Raw genomic sequence first — 19,450 nt, 5'->3', positions numbered from 1 at the left:
ATATATATATATATATATATATATATATATATATATATATATATATATATATATATATATATATATATATATATATATATATATATATATATATATATAAAATATATATGTAAAAAAAACATCTCGTTAATTAAAAGCCCTGGGTCATATATTTTAAGGATTTTTTTTGTTAAAATTCTAGAGTAGCTTCTATTATTATTTTATGTAAAATCTAACATAGCCGTCATGTCAGTATACATTTGTGGTTCACCAAGACAACTTTGTGGATCCAAATGATAGTGAATTGCATACGCAAAGCCCTGAGTATATTCGGATGTGAGAGAAACGCCAATTCGGCACAAAACACGGATTATTTACAACATACTTGTAAGAATGTGGATCTGGAAAAATTAAAACATGTATATACATATGTATGCATATGAAATTATGATAATATGGCGGTGTATCAAAATGTTTTCAAATCCACGAAACCAGACGTCGTGGCATAAATTACAAACGATGTCGACGATATTTCAGGGGTTCGGTGATTACTAGTCAATTATTGTGAACCGGTCACAGGACAACCGGTCGCTCTAGATCGGTCACGCGTGATCAGCCGTCACACCAAAACTGGTCACACTAAATTTTAGGATGTGTGATAGGCCGTGTCGGGCATGGAATTGCATCAATTTATTCTGTCCTACGAGACATGTCCGTCATTATGGAATCCTAATAATAACAAAAAATTCTTAATAAATAAAAAATCTGTGTCTATGAGGGTAGGACGTGTGGGACGATTGTGTTGGTAATGCACAACTGTTTATTTCGGCAGCCGGGGAGGAAGTGAATGCTTACCGGCGAAGCGCTGACCAACCGATGGTTTTATGGCCGATATCTCGGGTTGCAACATATCCATAATCTCATTTTTTTTGTTAAACTGAATTTTACTTTGTTTTTCCAAAGCTTAATTTGTTTTTATTGAACTGGTGAGCGAATTTATATGTATATGGCAGCCACTGAGGTGCTGAATTTACGACCTGTTTGACGAAAATATTGATATTTCAAAACCCGCCTGTGAATTGTGATCCGTATTGACTGTGTAGCAGGGCCCCATTGAGAAATAAATAATGTGTTTTTGTATTTTAAAACAATAGTTATAATTTAAATAAATACTACTTTAAATATTAAAATGTTTTATTTATATTTTATTTTCACCATCATTTTACCATTCAAGGAATTGAAATCAATATTATAATTTTTGTATTATGCAGTTGGATTATTATGCACATTGCGATCGCCCAAAAGACAATTTTTTCCATGAAAATCGCGAATACGGAATAGTTCGATCCCGATCGAACTCCATTGAAAAGAATTTATTCTGAGTATTTTCAGTAATACTGCTGGTCACACTTTGATATTTGTGACTCCCGGTCGATCGTTTCCTATCAGAGTTTCCTGCCAATCTTTCTGATTCATTGCTGAAACAGTTCCTTATTAAATTGGCTAAAAACCTTCCTACTTACTATGTCACCACTATATAGCTATATACACTATGATTAATTAATGTACAATAAAAATGTATGTACAAATTCATAGATTTTTCGTTAATTTCAAGTTTTCAGTGTCACAATAAAAATGATGCATTGTTTGTAATTGATAAGGAAGGCGGATTGTGGTTTACCTGTTAGAGCTTCCTGTTATACATATTTGTATATATGTATGTAAAAATAAAATAAAATAAATTTTGGCATTCGAGTTCTCGTTAGTATGATGGACTTTTCGGCTGCAATTATCACCGAATCTATGCAGTTATGTCAGTGGCGTAGCGTGAATTCCTGGTGCTCCTCCGCAAAATATTTTAAGCCCCCCCCCCCCCCCATATATTCAAATTAATAATTTATACCTTTTTTACTGATCACACTCGAAAATTGGTCACAAAAAAACTGGTCACGCCCAAAAATTAAAAATTGGTCGAAATTTTGGGTGTGACCAGTTTTAGTGCGACGGGTGATCACGTGTGACCGATCTAAAGCGACCGGTTGTCCTGTAACTGGTTCACATATGACTAGTAGTCCGTTTACCATATGTACCTTTATGTCGAAGTGCATTAATTGTGTAATCTGGACGACCAACAAGCAGTGCACAATCTGTTTAAAGTAACTGATGGTGAATTTTCTTTAAAAACTTCCCACCTGTTAATGGTGAAAGAGAAAAATGTATAAATTCATAAATTTTATTGGTTTTAATCATATAATTTTGTTTTATTGTTTACACATTGAACAAATATATGCAAGAATAAGAGAAAATTCTCAGCAAATAGGTTGAAAAGTGGCACTGACGTTCAAAAGATGGAAAAAGACGGCAGTCTTTTTAGCCCTATTGGCATAGATCAATTACACAATGAGGATGAATTCAAAATATATATAATAATGTATGAACATACATATAGTACAAATAGGTTGAAAAATAAGAGAAGTTTTTAAAAAAGTTATTTCAAAAAAATTACGGAACAAATTAAAAAATCAGTGAAAAAGGCGCGCTTCGTTGCGCCCCCCAGGTCTCAGCGCCCCCCCCGCATTGCGGGGTCTGCGGGCGCGGTAGCTACGCCACTGAGTTATGTAGATAGAAATTATAATTATTCCATTATGCAGTTATTTCACCTAGGGATTCATGGTCAGGTTTTTGTCTTGAAAACATACACAGAGAGCTGTCAGATCGTGGCAATCACTCACAACGGTAGAGTTCTAAAGTTCTGAAGAGGATCTTCAGCCCGCGATCTGTGAGCTCTAAGCAGGGGTCCATGGTCATAATAATAACTGGGAACCACTGCTCTGAAACGTCTGCAACCATCCATCGTCAACTCTTCACTCCGAGGTTTGCGCTTCTCTTGCCCAAGTAGCGATGGAGTGCAGACTTTGTCTCTGCTCTGCTCCGGCAGGGTCCTTCATCTCCATCCATGACGACCCTCATCTACCGCGTTTGAAGCAACTCATTTGGACCTGCTGTCAGCTGCGGGTCAGTTAGGTTACTATTGCTATTGTTAATTCGCTAGACCTCGTAATCGTCAATACCTTTCTCATTTGCAGGCTAATAATGATGACCATCTGACAGATATGATATGCCATTCGTGTGTCAACAATCTGGAATTGCTCAACAGCTTTCGAAACGCATGTCTTCGGAGTGACGAAACGTCAAGGGTTAAATTATACGGGTCTTTGAATGTCAAGCCGGAGGAGGTAATGCTAGATGATTTAATATGGAAAGATGAGTCGAATACTAATTTGCCACCCAACATTTCTAGTCCACAAGACGATGGCGAAGTAAGTAAATGGGATTCGAGTTGCTTTGAACAATTTTAAGCAAAAAATTCAATTAATCGAAAATTTTAATTGACATATATGAAAATGCTACACGTAAAATTATATATTTGATTTATGTTTTAGATACATGAGGGGAAAATTAATACTAATACTCGAAAAAAGCGGTACAATTGTGACGTTTGTTCAAAATCTTACGCTATGAAATATAACCTGCGATTACACATGAACGTTCACACTGAGAAAAAGCTGCTCAAATGTGATATCTGTCAAAAGTCATTTACTTACAAATCCAGCCTCGTTGTACACATGACGGATCATACCGGGGCCAAGCCACACAAATGTGACATTTGTTTAAAATCATTCGCTCATAAAGATTTCCTCAAGAGACATTTGAAATGTCACTTTGAGGGGGAACCGTTCAAATGTGATTTTTGTTCAAAATTATTTTCTCGTAAATTTAGTCTCATTGTTCACACGAGTATTCATACTGGGGTTAGGCCATACAAATGTGACATTTGTTTAAAATCATTCTTTCACAAATTTGCCCTTACTAAACATAAGGAATGTCACTCTGAAGAAAAATCGTTCAAATGTGATATTTGTTCAATATCAGTAAAAAGGAAACAATATTTGGATGTACACATGAAACTTCATATTAAGTTAAAGTTGCCCCAATGCGAGTTTTGCTTAAAATTATTCTCTTCAAAAAGTTGCCTTCGTGGACACATGCAGATTCATAAAGGCGTAAAGCCTCACAAATGAAACATTTGCTTAAAATCGTTACTTTGAAAATTTCAATTCGGTACACATATTAATGTGCATACTGGAGTAAAGCCACACAAATGTGAAGTTTGTTCAAAATCATTCAGTTGTAGATATTGCTTTACTTTAAGGTATATTTTATTTTTATTTTTATTACAATCAATGTACACTCGTCATTACAGATCGCTCCAATGCGACGAGTGTACGACAATGATCAGACAACGTATACAGTACGTTGAATAAACATCGAATACAATAATTAATCAAGTACAGAAATAATAATCATAGAGACATCTATGGATTATTTTTAGATTTTGTGCACAATTATTATTACAATTTTTATACACATAATAAACACGAAATTATAGAGACATCTATAGATTTCAGATTTCTGTGCATAATTTCTACAAATTATACACACAGATTTTTGTGACAGCAGGAAATGATCTATTACCAATTTTCAGGAACCGTTTCAACAATGATCAGATAAAATTGGCAAACTCTGATAGAGAAACGATCGATTTGGGGTCACAAAACCCCCAAATCTAACCAGCAGTTTGACGAGTCGAACCATCGATCACAGTGGTGCTCAATATATAAGCTACCGTTAAGCCAAACTGCTGACTTATATGAAATCCCACTCTGCAGAAAAACTGTAGAAATGTATCATTTGCCCAAAATCATTCGCTACAAAATTTCTCCTTAGTAGGCAAATGCGTATTCACAATGGGGAATGAAAAGCCACACAAATGTGAAGTTTGTTTAGAATCATCTGAAAAATCTCACCTTACAGTAAATGATTTTACTCTTGATCGCTCACAATGAACCGCCCTAAGCAGCTAATTATATACATTCAACTAATGAAACTTCTAAAATGCTGATTCTAGTAATTTCTTTTACTACTTACGCAGTTTTGGAACAACAGAATGCTCGATTCGTTCGAAAGACGATCCTGAGTTCGATACAATATGATGTGATGTTCAATAAATTATAAAATACTAAAATTAAACAAAAGCAACCGTCTAATTTATATGACCAATAAAATATATATAAACTGCTTTAAGTCTTTCATTTATGTTTGAATGTGAATTGCACGTTTTTGAATCGCGTTTCAATAATTTTATATGGAACTAGTGGTTTCAAATAATAAACATTTTATTAAATTTCTTTGAATAGTTTTATTTTACGACATTGCAATTTTTTTTAAATAATTTTGTATGAGTTTTATACTTTAATGTATAATTAATATATGCCAGCTTGGATGTATGCGGACATGGAAAGTTTTGGCTAAATAAAATACAAAATATCTAAAATTATTGATAAAAATGACTCAATGAATATTAAACTTAAGTTGTGCAAAGAAATAGTACATACCTGTAAACGAAAACTCCGGAGTTTTAAATCACTTAAAAACTTTGAAAGCAGTGCGTTCATTTTAACGTTTAAAACGAGACTAATTCAGGTGACAAATATTGCCGTCACAAAATCTTTTTTTATGAGCGATATGTATTTTATTTATTGAGCAGACATACTCGTAGAAATTATGCTTTCTCAGGAACCTCTTTTTTTCTCCATACTGAGAAATGCAACAATTATTGGGATTGAAATCTACTTTTTTTTGGATTTTTGCACACATACATTATCAATTTCAACCAGTGTGCGTCGGTTGGTAGTGGTTGCCAGTTTTTTCGAATGGCAACACCCAGGCAGAGAGCCCAGTAATTGGATTATTCGTCACATTGCGATGCATTGCGATGGTCACAAAAACAATTTTTGCCATGAAAATCGCGAATCCACAATATTTGACACTCAAGCTATCGTTAGTATGATGGAGTTTTCGGCTGCCAGATGTTTCGTTATAGTGATTTTAGTTACTTTGTGACGAGTGCTTCGAATCTGGCCTCCCATCGTGAGAGCCCGCGGAAACTCGTTCGTTACAAATTTAATTATTTACAGCAGGATGCCAACCTAACCATTGGCATTGCTGCCAACTGAAGGGACGATGAGGAAGACGTAGAAGACGTAATAAAATGACGGGCTATTATAAAAAAAAATGATGGGCTAAACCTTCTAAATGATCTAAATGTTCCCAACTATTGAAATTGCTAACAACACGTTGAAGGCGTATTGGAACATCGCAAAATTTTACAGCATTACTTTCCATCCAGGAAAAGTACTGCTCTATTTTAGCTCCGTTAAGCTCTAAGTAAATGACGTGCAGAGCTTAACATTAGAAATTAGAAGTTAAAAGTAAAGTCGCTTGCGAATGTGGGTCTTTGTTCATCGCGCTCCTTCAATTTGGTTTTTACACCCTAAAGGTCTGTTCATACTTCAGCACTGCACGAATCCGTTTAAAATATGTCATTTTATTACATTTCTATTCTTATCTGTCCTCGGCATGATGGGGAGAGGCAGGGAACTCGTTTCTGTCATCAAGCGGAGAAAGATGGAGTACCTCGGACACATGATACGGGGTCCAAAATACGAATTTCTCCGTTTGATAACCATGGGGAAAATAGAAGGAAAAAATGGATTGGCAGGAAAAAGTTATCTTGGCTTCGAAACATGCGCATGTGGACCGATATGAGCGCCGAAGATCTGTTTCGAGCCGCCGAAGACCGATGCGGATATATTCAAATAATCGACGAGGTGGTCGCCAACGTCCGGATGCGGACAAGGCATTAAAAAGAAGAAGAATTCTTATCTACCTACACGTCGCGGTCACGTCACGCTTACATCACTTTGGCCGAGTGCAAGGCAAAATCGGCTTACTTATACATTACAGGCCATGAAGATACGGCGCAATATTGCTTGTATTCGATATTGTCGAGTACTTACAATATATTGTCGAGTACTTACAATATGAATGCATACACGTGCATTCGTAGCTATACGTCAGAATACAAGTCAGCAAAAATGTTTCGGTGTTTATCGAACGAAAAATTATGTATAATCGCGTTTTTGTTGAAAGAAGAAGCTCAAGAAGGCAATAAAAAAGCACGGAGGCGTTTTGATGTGCATCCCATGTTAAAAAATAGAAAAACCAAAGGAGAGTTTTGGACACTGTATAAGGAGCTTATGGATGATGGACAAAATGTTTTTAAATATTTCCGTATTTTTAATTCCCCCTCGGTCCTCGGACTGACCCTAACAACCTAGTCTTAAATGAATAGGGCCAACTTTTTTTTCCGCTGCGCTGGAGGTGGGAATCTTCGGAAGACAGCCTACAGTCCGAACTGCAGGGTAGTGCCGGATTTTTACCGGCTAAATCCCACCCCCGACCTCCACTCTCTGGGACTTCTGAACTTAACCTAACCTAACCTGACCCTTAAAATAAATAAGTTTTGGCTGCTGAGAATTTTTTTTTTTTTTTTTTTGTGAAAATATTGATGAAATAAAACTTAAAAATATATATATTACGATGTGTTTGGATAGATATTACAGTGTGTGGACCATGAAGAGAGTGGGAATGGACAGTAGTGGGGCGTCGCGCTGTCAAAAATTATAATTTCAGTGACAGAAAATCCTTTTTGATCAGTATTTAACCCTTTAACTGCTACAACAACGATATATCGTTGTTATGAAAACTGCTAACAAAGATCGTTGTTGATGTCATAATGGTCGTATTCGAATACTTTCTGTGCGCCAATACGTCAGGGGTATGAAACAATTTACACATATACAATTAGCATACCAATTTTAGCATTTCTCGTTAGGATTTTGAAAAAAATCGTAGCAGTTAAATGGTTAAATTTAAAAGTCAAAATATAATTCACTAAATTTGATATAAAGTGACCAAAAAATTTCTTTATACGTATTATATAAATACGTGTCGCCTTTTTTCCTTGTGTATACATCTGTTAATTCTGCTTCCTTTAATTGAACTTTTACTTTGACTCACTTACATGTTGACTTTCCATTGAAAAGTCAACATTTGAATCAAACGTTATTCCGAATGAAAGCCAGTGATCTCATATATTTCACAAAAATACCCAATTCTTACGATGGCATCATCATCGCTCTTGTACAAACATGAAGAACTAGTCTCGCCTGGAATTACCTTCGCTACTCGAGGGCAACTGTCCGTATCGACGTGCGAAGCTCATATGTATAGTCGATAATAATAAAAATTTCGTAAATATATAGTATTTTTCTGTTTGACCATTTTGCGTGTGTCCAATTTTTCTGTGTGACCATTTTGCGTGTGACCAACTTTTCTGTGTGACCAGTTTTCGTGCGACGGGTGACCACGTGTGACCGATCCAGAGCGACCGGTTATCCTGTTAATGGTTCACATTTGACTAGTAACCCGTTTACCTCGAAAAATACGTCTCGCGATTTACTGATTTTCCAACAACGTGTCACTAGTAGAATAGCATTTGGTGAATGGTGTTTCGGTGAATTCGAACAATTTATATGTTACTAATGTTTCTAGTTTCTAGTCTACTGGCTTGGTGTTTGCACATCCCGTCGGACTATTCTATTTACTGGTTCTGATGGAGTGCCGACTTTGTCTCTGGTCTGCCCCAGCAGGCTCCTTCGTCTCCATCCATGAGTACCCTCATCCACCGCGTTTGGCGCAACGCATTTGGACCTGCTGTCAGCTGCCGGTTAGTAACATTACACTTATACCATTGCTATTGTTTATTCGCTAGTCCTCGTAATTGTCAATACCTTTGTCATTTGCAGGTTAGAAAAGGTGACCATCTGCCAGAAATGATATGCCTTTCGTGCGTCAATAATTTGGAATTGCTCGACAGCTTTCGAAACGCTTGTATTCGGAGTGACAAAACGTCGAGAGTAAAGATCGGCGAGTCTTTGGCTATCAAGCCAGAGGAAATTTGGCTGGAAGATTTAAAATGGGAAGATGAAACGAGTGCTCATTTTCCGCCAAACATTTCTAGTTCCCCAGACGATGGCGAGGTAAGCTAATGGAATTCGAGTGCGTTCGAACGATTCCAAAGAAAACATTCAATCAATCGAAAATATAAATTCACCTGTACAATTATGTTATTGTATAATTATGTATTATATTTGGATTATTTTATAGATACACAGAGGAAAAATTACTTCAGACGATATCAGCTCAGAAGCGATACATATTATTAACACTCCAGCAGACGAATTACCATTACGAAAAACTTTAGATGAGATTCATACTGGTGTAAAACCACACAAATGTGACATTTGTTTAAAATTATTCACTTCAAAATCTTACCTCCTTAAACACTTGATAATTCATACTGGTGTAAAACCACACAAATGTGACGTTTGTTTAAAATCATTCACTTCAAAATCTCAGGTATGTAGACATATGAATATTCACACTGGGGTAAAATCTCACAAATGTGACATTTGTTTAAAATCATTCACTTCAAAATCTCAGGTATGTAGACATATGAATATTCACACTGGGGTAAAATCTCACAAATGTGACATTTGTTTAAAATCATTCATTTTAAAATCTCGTCTCCGTGATCATATGAGTATTCATACTGGGGTAAAGCTACATAAATGTGAGATTTGTTTAAAATTATTCACTTCAAAATCTTACCTCCGTAAACACATGATAATTCATTCTGGTGTAAAACCACACAAATGTAATATTTGTTTAAAATCATTCACTTCAAAAGCCCACCTCAATGTACACATGAATATGCATACTGGGGTAAAGCCACATAGATGTGATGTTTGTTTAAAATCGTTTGCTCAAACATCTTCACTTTCAAGACATTTAAAATCCCATACTAGAGAAATTTCGTTCAAATGTGATGTTTGTTTAAAATCATTCACTTCAAAATCTGACCTCTGTAAACATATGAGTATTCATAGTGGGGTAAAACCATACAAATGCGACATTTGTTTAAAATTATTCACTTCAAAATCTGACCTCCGTATACACATGACTATTCATAGTGGGGTAAAACCATACAAATGCGACATTTGTTTAAAATTATTCACTTCAAAATCTTACCTTCCTATACACATGATAATTCATACTGGTGTAAAACCACACAAATGTGATATTTGTTTAAAATCATTCTCTTCAAAATCTAACCTCCGTAAACACATGAGTATTCATAGTGGGGTAAAATCACACAAATGCGACATTTGTTTAAAATTATTCATTTCAAAATCTTACCTCCATAAACACATGATAATTCATACTGGTGTAAAACCACACAAATGTGACATTTGTTTAAAATCATTCATTTTAAAAACTGACCTCCGTAAACACATGCGTATTCATAGTTGGGTAAAACCACACAAATGCGACATTTGTTTAAAATTATTCACTTCAAAATCTTACCTCCTTAAACACTTGATAATTCATACTGGTGTAAAACCACACAAATGTGACGTTTGTTTAAAATCATTCACTTCAAAATCTCAGGTATGTAGACATATGAATATTCACACTGGGGTAAAATCTCACAAATGTGACATTTGTTTAAAATCATTCACTTCAAAATCTCAGGTATGTAGACATATGAATATTCACACTGGGGTAAAATCTCACAAATGTGACATTTGTTTAAAATCATTCATTTTAAAATCTCGTCTCCGTGATCATATGAGTATTCATACTGGGGTAAAGCTACATAAATGTGAGATTTGTTTAAAATTATTCACTTCAAAATCTTACCTCCGTAAACACATGATAATTCATTCTGGTGTAAAACCACACAAATGTAATATTTGTTTAAAATCATTCACTTCAAAAGCCCACCTCAATGTACACATGAATATGCATACTGGGGTAAAGCCACATAGATGTGATGTTTGTTTAAAATCGTTTGCTCAAACATCTTCACTTTCAAGACATTTAAAATCCCATACTAGAGAAATTTCGTTCAAATGTGATGTTTGTTTAAAATCATTCACTTCAAAATCTGACCTCTGTAAACATATGAGTATTCATAGTGGGGTAAAACCATACAAATGCGACATTTGTTTAAAATTATTCACTTCAAAATCTGACCTCCGTATACACATGACTATTCATAGTGGGGTAAAACCATACAAATGCGACATTTGTTTAAAATTATTCACTTCAAAATCTTACCTTCCTATACACATGATAATTCATACTGGTGTAAAACCACACAAATGTGATATTTGTTTAAAATCATTCTCTTCAAAATCTAACCTCCGTAAACACATGAGTATTCATAGTGGGGTAAAATCACACAAATGCGACATTTGTTTAAAATTATTCATTTCAAAATCTTACCTCCATAAACACATGATAATTCATACTGGTGTAAAACCACACAAATGTGACATTTGTTTAAAATCATTCATTTTAAAAACTGACCTCCGTAAACACATGCGTATTCATAGTTGGGTAAAACCACACAAATGCGACATTTGTTTAAAATTATTCACTTCAAAATCTTACCTCCATAAACACATGATAATTCATACTGGTGGAAAACCACACAAATGTAATATTTGTTTAAAATCATTCACTTCAAAATATCACCTCAATGTACACATGAATATACATACTGGGGTAAGGCCACATAAATGTGACATTTGTTTAAAATCATTTACTCAAAAATCTTCACTTACCAAGCATTTGAAATCCCACACTCGAGAAATTCCATTGTAACTAATGTTATGCTATTAGTTTTTTTATTATTTTTATTGTCATTTGCTTGTTCTCTTTATTTTAATTAAAATATTTACATTTTGGGTAGCATGCTAAGACAGTGTTATGTTTGTTAAAATTAAATGAAAATTTTTTTTTTATATATATTTTGAGTGAAAATGTATTTATGTATGTAAAATACCTATACATAAATTTATTTATACATTTGCATGTGTTATTTAATATATTATTGTATGTATATTCTTGTTTTTTTGTTCAATTGTATGCTAAAACTTATTCCTTTCGAAATCTCATCTCCGTGAAAACTATTCATATTGTATAAAAGCATTCGCAATAAAAAATCTTTACTTTCAAGTCTTTTAAAATCACATTTTAGAGGCAAGCCATTCAAATTAGCTTGAAAAAATCTCACTCTATAGTAGGTTTTCCCAAAATATGTTCCGCGGAGCCTAAATAGATATTTCACAAGAATTTGGAGCAAATTAAAAAAAAAATTGAACAATTCGACCAATTTTTAATTTTTGGGTGTGACCAGTTTTTTCGTGACCAATTTTTGGGTGTGACGGGTGATCACGTGTGACCGATCTAGAGCGACCGGTTGTCCTGTGACCGGTTCACATTTGACTAGTAATCACCGAACCACTGAAGGGAGATGGCTATCCAGAGGAAAAGTACTTTTAAGACTTGTAAATTATTAGTATTCTTGAGTAGAGGTTGTGATTTCTCGACTTTTTGGTTTCTCGAAATTCGAGAATCTCATTTTCTCGGAATATTTGAATCTCGAGAATTCGAGATTCGACAGTATAATTTTTTTTTAATATAGTGAATTGTTTTTTTTTAGCATATAAAATCGACAACATACAATAATCAAAAGGACACAAACACTACATATGTATATCATATCAGGGGTTTATAAGACATGATGAAAGAAAGATACAATAGAATAAAAAAAAAGTAAAATAATATATATAAAAATATGAAAGAATGCATAAAAAGAAAATAAAAATATACAAAAGTAATTTAAAATAGTAAAAATAACATTATGTAACAAAGAGTTTTATAAATTTCCCAGTTTTGCTACCCGGCTTTGCCCGTGTTTTTGTGACCAAAATAACATACTGATCAAAAAATTAAAATATTGGACATACCGGACGAATAATAAAAATACTGACCATCTATGCATATTAAAATACTGACCATAAATTGATTAATATCTAAGGAACAAATACACGAATAAATAAATAATAAATCAAACATTTTGTTTTATGTGTTACAGTGGGGTCATATAGTTAGTGAAAATATATTTTCACTAGCGTTTTAGTGAAATCATTACCGAATACTTTCCCACTAGTGACTAGTACCTACATACACATAAATGCAACTTAAAAATGTTGCGATTTCGTCGTAGCATGTGTATATGTACTTATATGATGACCGAATAATAACTTACCGGACAAATAATAAAAATACTGACCGTCAATACATATTACAATCAGTGGTGTAGTGCTAAATAAAAAAAGAACCAGGTTGGTGTTTAATTTTTATGACCCCCCCCCCGTTGTATACCAAAGTTGTATACTAATATTGGTAGTTGAAATATTTATAAAAAAAAAAAAAAAATTCTTACTTGTTGAAATTATGATGTATTTTTCATATTTTATAAAAACTTCCATAATGCACTTCTTTAACATCTTTGATTTTTCAAAACCCGTGTTTGTGTGTCAACAGCAACATTTGCTTTTAGCAATGCTAAAACCATGTACATACATATGTCAAAAAACTATCAAATTTTAACATGTGAATTTAGAGATATATAGAGCTGAGTTCCCTCATTTTATCTATCCTCAAGTTTTTTTTTTTCTTTTTCCTTTTTTGGTGTCATCTTATCGATTCCCGATAAATCATCACCAGTGATATCGTTGCTCTTCAGATCATGTACGGGCACTACGGAATCATCACTCCGTCCCCAAAATTGTGAATTGGGCGTTTGAATCTCTCACATTCAGAACACCAATTCGTGAGGCTTTTTTCGCTTTAAACGCCTCTGCTGGTGAGTTGTGTCCAATAGCTGCAACGCTTCTATGTTAGGGTGACGGTGCAGTCTCAACTCGTGCCTCCCGGCGCATTCTCGGATGACTTCTTTTACTTTTTGGATTTTAAGGTCCTTGTGGATCTCTTCATTTGTGACGAAGCGATATGCATCGGTGATAATCCTCAGAAACTGGTTTTGACATCTTTGCATTTTTTCGATATTGGATGGCTTACTGCAGCGGTTTCCAAACTGGGAGGCGCGCCTCCCTGGGGAGGCGCGGGCTATTGCCAGGGGAGGCGCCAAAACTTTTTAATAAAAAAATAATCTTCATACCATAATATCTACAAATAAATAAAACTTCATATCGTAGCTTAACAGTAAAAATTCAATGCATGAATGTTTATTTTTATTTTTCTTTAATTTTTATATACACATTTAATTAGCAACCCTTCAAGAAGAAAACCAACATGAAGAGGCACATTTGTGGACGAACGATAATTTTATTGTTAATCTTGCCTATTTGGTTGAAATTTTTGGAAAAATGAGCGGTTTAAATAAATCAATGCAGGGATCACAAATACATCCACTTGTTCAAAAAGACAAAGTAAAAGCTTTCATTAAAAAGTTGAAGTTATGGAAATCAAATTTACAAAAGAATGAGTTGGATATGCTTTCACTTTCCAAAGATTTCTGGGCCACAGCCAATATTAAAGAAGGTAAAAATCGTTTTATTGACCACTTGGATGGTTTAGTGCTGCATTTTTCCAATTATTTCAAAGACCTTGATTTCTCAAAGTTTTTGTGGATACAGATTCCATTTAACTACAATGAAGAAGACGAATTCGAGTTGACAACCATCGAAAAAGAAAAATTGATAGAATTATTATGCGATAGCTCACTAAAACAAAAGTTTCAAAATGAAACCATAATTAAATTTTGGATGAGTCTTAGTGGAGAGTATGAATCTTTGTATTGCAAAGCAATGCAAGTGCTTCTCAAGTGCTTCTTGTAACGTCTTATTTAAGCGAAACGGGCTTTTCGGCACTAGCTGCAATGAAAACCAAATATCGAGCCAGGTTAATATCCGAAAAAGAGTTACGAGTTACGAGTGGCACTCTCCATATTGCCCCCAAGATTTGATAAACTTTGTGCCAATAAACAACAACATCCTTCACATTAAATTTTGATGTGTTAGATGTAGTTTAATTAGTAATTTAATATAAAAATAAATATACGTGTTCGTATAAATTTATGTTATAGCAAAACCTTTTTATTATTCTGTCTATTGTAGTGTTCAGTATTTTTTTTTAAATAAAGGTTTATTATTTAAAACGGGTCTATATTATTATATCTATTAAAAATAAAAGGTAGGGAGGCGCGGAAAAAAAATTTTTTTTTAGGGAGGCGTAGTAGCATAATGTTTGGAAACCGCTGGCTTACTGCATCCCCACAGTTGTATGCCATATGTCCATATTGGCTTCACAATTGCCTGGTATATCAGTTTTTTTGCATTGTAGGTCTAATTTGGAGTGTCTTCCTATTAGCTAATGCATTTCTCTTTGTTTCATTCGAATCTGTTCTATTTTTTTTTAATGTGATGCCTCCACGTAAGCCTTGAGTGAAGATGCAGTCCTAAATATTTGGCTGACAAAGCTTGTGGAACTTGGATTCCGTTTATGAAAGTCTGAATGCTGACACTATTTCGTCACAGTGCAAATGTGACCTGCATTGATTTTAGCTCGTTGAGTTTCATTTTCCAGTCCTTGGTCCATTTGCTGATCTTGTCCAGTGCACGCTGGAGGCGTTCAAATGCTTCCGCCTGCGACTCGCTCGATGACATAATGACTGTGTCATCTGCAAATGTTCCAATGAATGTCTCTTCGCTTGTCGGGATGTCAGCAGTGTATATCAGGTACAGTATAGGCCCTATTACGCTTCCCTGTGGTACTCCTGCAGAGGCTGTGAAAAAGTTAGAGAAAGCCTCCTCATGAGCAACTCTGAATTTGCATCCGGATAAGTATGATTCCAGTAATTTGACATAATTTCCAGGTAATGACTTGCTGATTTTGTGGATAAGTCCTTCGTGCCATACCCTGTCGAAGGCCTGTGAGACATCAAGAAATACAGCCGGACAATACTTTTTTTCCTCTAGCGATTGCTCTATTTTTGAAATAACACGGTGCACTTGATCGATGGTAGAATGTTTCGACCTAAAGCCAAATGGGAAGTCGGGAACATCGATTAAGGGCTTGAGACTTTTTAATAATAGTTTTTCGAATAGCTGTCTGTGTGATGTTACTTGTTCGGGTGACTTTTCTGGTTTCTTCAACATGATGATTTGAGCGGTTTTGAAGCACTCTGGCACATGCTTGAGCCGGAAACATGCATTGTATAAGTATGTTAGCATGATAATAGCTTTTTTCGAAAGTTCCTTGAATAGTGCCGGTGAGATTTAGTCAATTCCAGGTGCCTTTTTAGGATTTATATTGTCATCTATTTCTTTAGCTACTTCCATAGGGGTGACAGTTTTGATTAGTTGCTGTGGTTGATACATTGGTGTATAATCAGCATCAGATTGAATATCGTGTGGTTGGAATACTGTCTCTAAGTGTTGTGCAAACAGCTCAGCTTTTTCTTTGTTGCTTCTTATCCACTCTCCTTGCGCATTTTTCAGAGGTGGTATTTGTAGAATTGGTCGTTTGAATTTCCTAGTTGCTTTCCATAGTGAGTGGTTTTTATCAGCTGCAGGGCCCAAACCTTCCAAATATTTTTCAAAACAATTTTGTTTGTGTTCTTTAATAAGTCGGCTAACTTTGTTACTTATGTGATTAAATTCTCTTTTGTCTGCAATATTTCTGGTTCTATGCCATATTCGTCTTGTTCTACGTCTTTCTTTAATCAATTGTCTAATTTCCATGGGGTAATTAATGATTTGGTCTGGTTTTTCTTTTGTGCACAGGTGTAGCTTCTTTCGCAGCCTCTCGCACAGAGTCAATAAAATTTTGAGTTTGTAGTTCGAGATCTTCTATAGTTTTATGTTTCACTATTAAATTTATTGATCAGTCTAGTTTTTTTCAGAACATATCCCAGTTAGTGCGTTTATTTGTCAGGTTCTGTCTCCTTATTCTTTTAATTACCAGTGTGCTCAGTGTCATTAGCACTGGTGTTGGTGATCAGAAGTAAGGTCCTTTATTCCTTCGATCTTAATGTGGTTTGGGGCTATTCCTTTGGATATAAAAAAGTCAATTAAATCTGGTACCTTTTTACTGTCGGTCGGCCAGAAGGTTGGTTTTTGTGAGGAATGATACTCGCACGAGGAGTTCTGAATCGCGTATAGAAGGTTGTTTCCTTTACCAGGAGTTATAAGTCGTGATCTCCAAGCTGTATGTTTAACGTTATAGTCTCCTCCAATAATAAATCTTGGCCCAAGGGAATTAAAGATGTTTATAAATTGGTATTTTGTGATAGTATGCTTTGGAGGACAATATGCTGCAGCAATATTTAAAATATTTAAACAGCATTGCCATATTTAATTGTGATGATTGGTTCTCTGATATCTTTTTGTTCGAAGTGCTGGATTTTTTTTTTTGATTAAAATGGCAGTACCACCGCGAGCTCGTTCACTAGGATGTGTTGTCCAATAAGCTGAGTATCCATTTATCTTTATGTAACTTTTTTGTGAAAAGTGTGTTTCTGATATTAGTGCTAGATCGATGTTGTTTGTCTTTAAAAACACTTCAAGTTCATGGACTATCTGAGTCCGTTTGCATTCCATGTTAATATGCGTAGGGAATTATCTGTCATTTTTATTATGTTTACTTGGTGATTTCGAATGATTTTCAATTTTTTCCACTCTGGTTATGAGCCAGTTGAACTGTTGTTTTATTTCAGTTTGAAAGTCACATAGCAACTGCATCATGTCACCGATGGTAGGTTCAGTTAATTTATTTTTCTGCCCGATATCTTGTTTGCTTTTGTCTTCTTGGGACTTAGCTGCTTCACTATATGTTTTGTCCGCAGTTGTTTGTTTATCAACAACTTCAATTTGATTTTGTTTTACGTGTTGCGTTACTGTTACCTTTTTGGGTTGTGATGCTTTTATCTTTTTTTTATAGACCTCACACCCACTGTAGCTAGCTGGATGTCCTTGCTGGTCACACAGGACACAAGTTGGGGGAACATTTTTCTGCTTGTTGCATTTTGTTGTGTGATGGTCTGCGGCACATTTGACGCATTTAGGGCGTCTGCACACTTGCCGGACCGGCCGCAGCGGTTATCCTCAATACAAATGAGCGGTAGCCGCAAGTCCGTCAGTGTGGCGGCTATCGCTCATTTATATGAAAGCGGACGTACTGGCATACGCAACGGGCTAGCCGCAACGAACGGTCCGGCAAGTGTGCAGACGCCCTTAAGGCGGTTTCAGACTAGCGTTTTATACGCGCGTATAATCTCGTTTTTTGAAGTGCATGTAGGCGCGTATAAGCGCGTCGTTTTCCATACGCGCAACTCGTACGAGCGTAGACTTATAGCTTATAAGCTCGTATTATCCATGTTGACACTGTTACGTACGCCGCGGATTAAGCGAATAGAATCCCAGAGGGTTCAAGGGTTTTCTGTTAGCGGATTAACTATGTAAGTGCTTGCACTTACTTCCAGGATTATATCTGGACTCAAAGTGCATTTAGGCTAAACAATGACCATTATTAGGCTTTTCTCAGAATCGGTACGGGGAGACCCAATGTCGTGGAAATAACAAATCCGAATACGTGACTATACAACAGGTAAACAGATTAGGCGTCCTGAGAGATCTACCCTTTATAAGGCGGTACGTAGGCGATATCATGTCATTCTGGACTGAACACTGGCAATACGTGTATCTCCTGAATCATCAATAAATGCTGTGAAACGACTGTTGGCCTTTTACTTGGATCCTCCACCCACCCTTACGCAACAATACTAAATCACCACTACCGGTTGGAGCGAACACGCTGGAATAAGCCCGTATACGCGAGTTCGGTTTTTTGAAGCGCGAAATGTAGCGCGCGTGTAAGCGCGCATGCCGAAACGACGATATACGCGCAGAAAAATCCGCTAGTCTGAAACCGCCCTTAGGATGTCGATTGCAAAATTTTTTTGTATGCCCAAGCTGTTGACAGTTTGTACACTGAGGGATGTCTTTTACTTTCATTGGTGGTTTAATTGTTACTCTGCAATGTAGAAGTTCTTTAATACCATATACTTCTTTGCAGTTTTATTTTGGCACCAGGTCTACAAAAAATAGTGTGAAATGTTTTATTTTTCTTTCACCATCGGTTGTAAATTTCTTGATAATATTTGCCACTTCATATCCTTTATCTTTGAGAGAATCTTTTATCTCATTAACGTCTGTTGATGGCGGTAAACCTCTAACAACCACTCTATAGCACCTTTCATTCTTGAGTTGATAGGTGTGGTACTCTAGATTGTGAAGGGGGTTTTCGTTGTCTTTACATTCACGTTGTTTAAAATCATTTAGTGTTTTTGTGATTTTGCGATAATCTTCTTCGGTTTGTGAAGTGATTTTGATACTATTATTAGAGATTAATTTAAATTGACATTGAATGGGTGGTGTTTCTGTTGTTGATAATATATGAGCTCTAAACTTATTGAAGTCAATAACATTGCTCACATAAATAGGCGGTGGAAGTGGTTCTTTTTTAGGTTTATTTGTTTGCTGTTTTTGTGTTTCTTTCAGATTATTTT

General features: G+C 35.4%; 3 protein-coding genes across 3 annotated transcripts in view; all 3 read left to right on the top strand.

The window, feature by feature from the left end:
* The first annotated feature begins 2,644 nt into the window (after window positions 1-2,644).
* Window positions 2,645-5,228, top strand: LOC143913555 (uncharacterized). Its single transcript, XM_077433423.1, has 3 exons — window positions 2,645-2,994; window positions 3,066-3,299; window positions 3,423-5,228. The coding sequence occupies exons 1-3, from the start codon at window positions 2,881-2,883 to the stop codon at window positions 4,059-4,061; spliced, it is 987 nt and encodes a 328-aa protein (XP_077289549.1). The 5' UTR covers window positions 2,645-2,880; the 3' UTR covers window positions 4,062-5,228.
* LOC143913487 (uncharacterized) overlaps window positions 2,803-19,450 on the top strand; it is a 133,667-nt gene continuing 117,019 nt past the window's right edge. Inside the window, exon 1 of the mRNA XM_077433322.1 lies at window positions 2,803-2,853. The gene's annotated coding sequence lies outside the window, so the exon portion shown is untranslated. The remainder of the gene's footprint in view (window positions 2,854-19,450) is intronic.
* On the top strand, window positions 6,433-12,002 carry LOC143913708 (uncharacterized). The gene is made up of 5 exons (XM_077433672.1): window positions 6,433-8,671; window positions 8,751-8,984; window positions 9,112-9,764; window positions 10,314-10,455; window positions 10,540-12,002. Exons 1-5 carry the CDS (start codon window positions 8,558-8,560, stop codon window positions 11,674-11,676), a joined length of 2,280 nt encoding a protein of 759 aa, XP_077289798.1. The 5' UTR covers window positions 6,433-8,557; the 3' UTR covers window positions 11,677-12,002.

Source organism: Arctopsyche grandis, chromosome 6, assembly GCF_051622035.1.
Source record: "Arctopsyche grandis isolate Sample6627 chromosome 6, ASM5162203v2, whole genome shotgun sequence".
Lineage (NCBI taxonomy): Eukaryota > Metazoa > Arthropoda > Insecta > Trichoptera > Hydropsychidae > Arctopsyche > Arctopsyche grandis.
The sequence above is the reverse complement of the archived record's forward strand: the minus strand, read 5'-3'. Positions and strand labels throughout refer to the sequence as shown.

Bases quoted from the DNA above. Each gene is read 5' to 3' on its own strand.
- LOC143913555 (XM_077433423.1), top strand. From the start codon at position 2,881: ATGGAGTGCAGACTTTGTCTCTGCTCTGCTCCGGCAGGGTCCTTCATC. The intron at 2,995-3,065 runs GTCAGTTAGGTT...TCTCATTTGCAG, and splicing joins GGACCTGCTGTCAGCTGCGG to GCTAATAATGATGACCATCT. The intron at 3,300-3,422 runs GTAAGTAAATGG...TTTATGTTTTAG, and splicing joins GTCCACAAGACGATGGCGAA to ATACATGAGGGGAAAATTAA.
- LOC143913708 (XM_077433672.1), top strand. From the start codon at position 8,558: ATGGAGTGCCGACTTTGTCTCTGGTCTGCCCCAGCAGGCTCCTTCGTC. The intron at 8,672-8,750 runs GTTAGTAACATT...TGTCATTTGCAG, and splicing joins GGACCTGCTGTCAGCTGCCG to GTTAGAAAAGGTGACCATCT. The intron at 10,456-10,539 runs GTATGTAGACAT...TCAAAATCTCAG, and splicing joins CATTCACTTCAAAATCTCAG to GTATGTAGACATATGAATAT.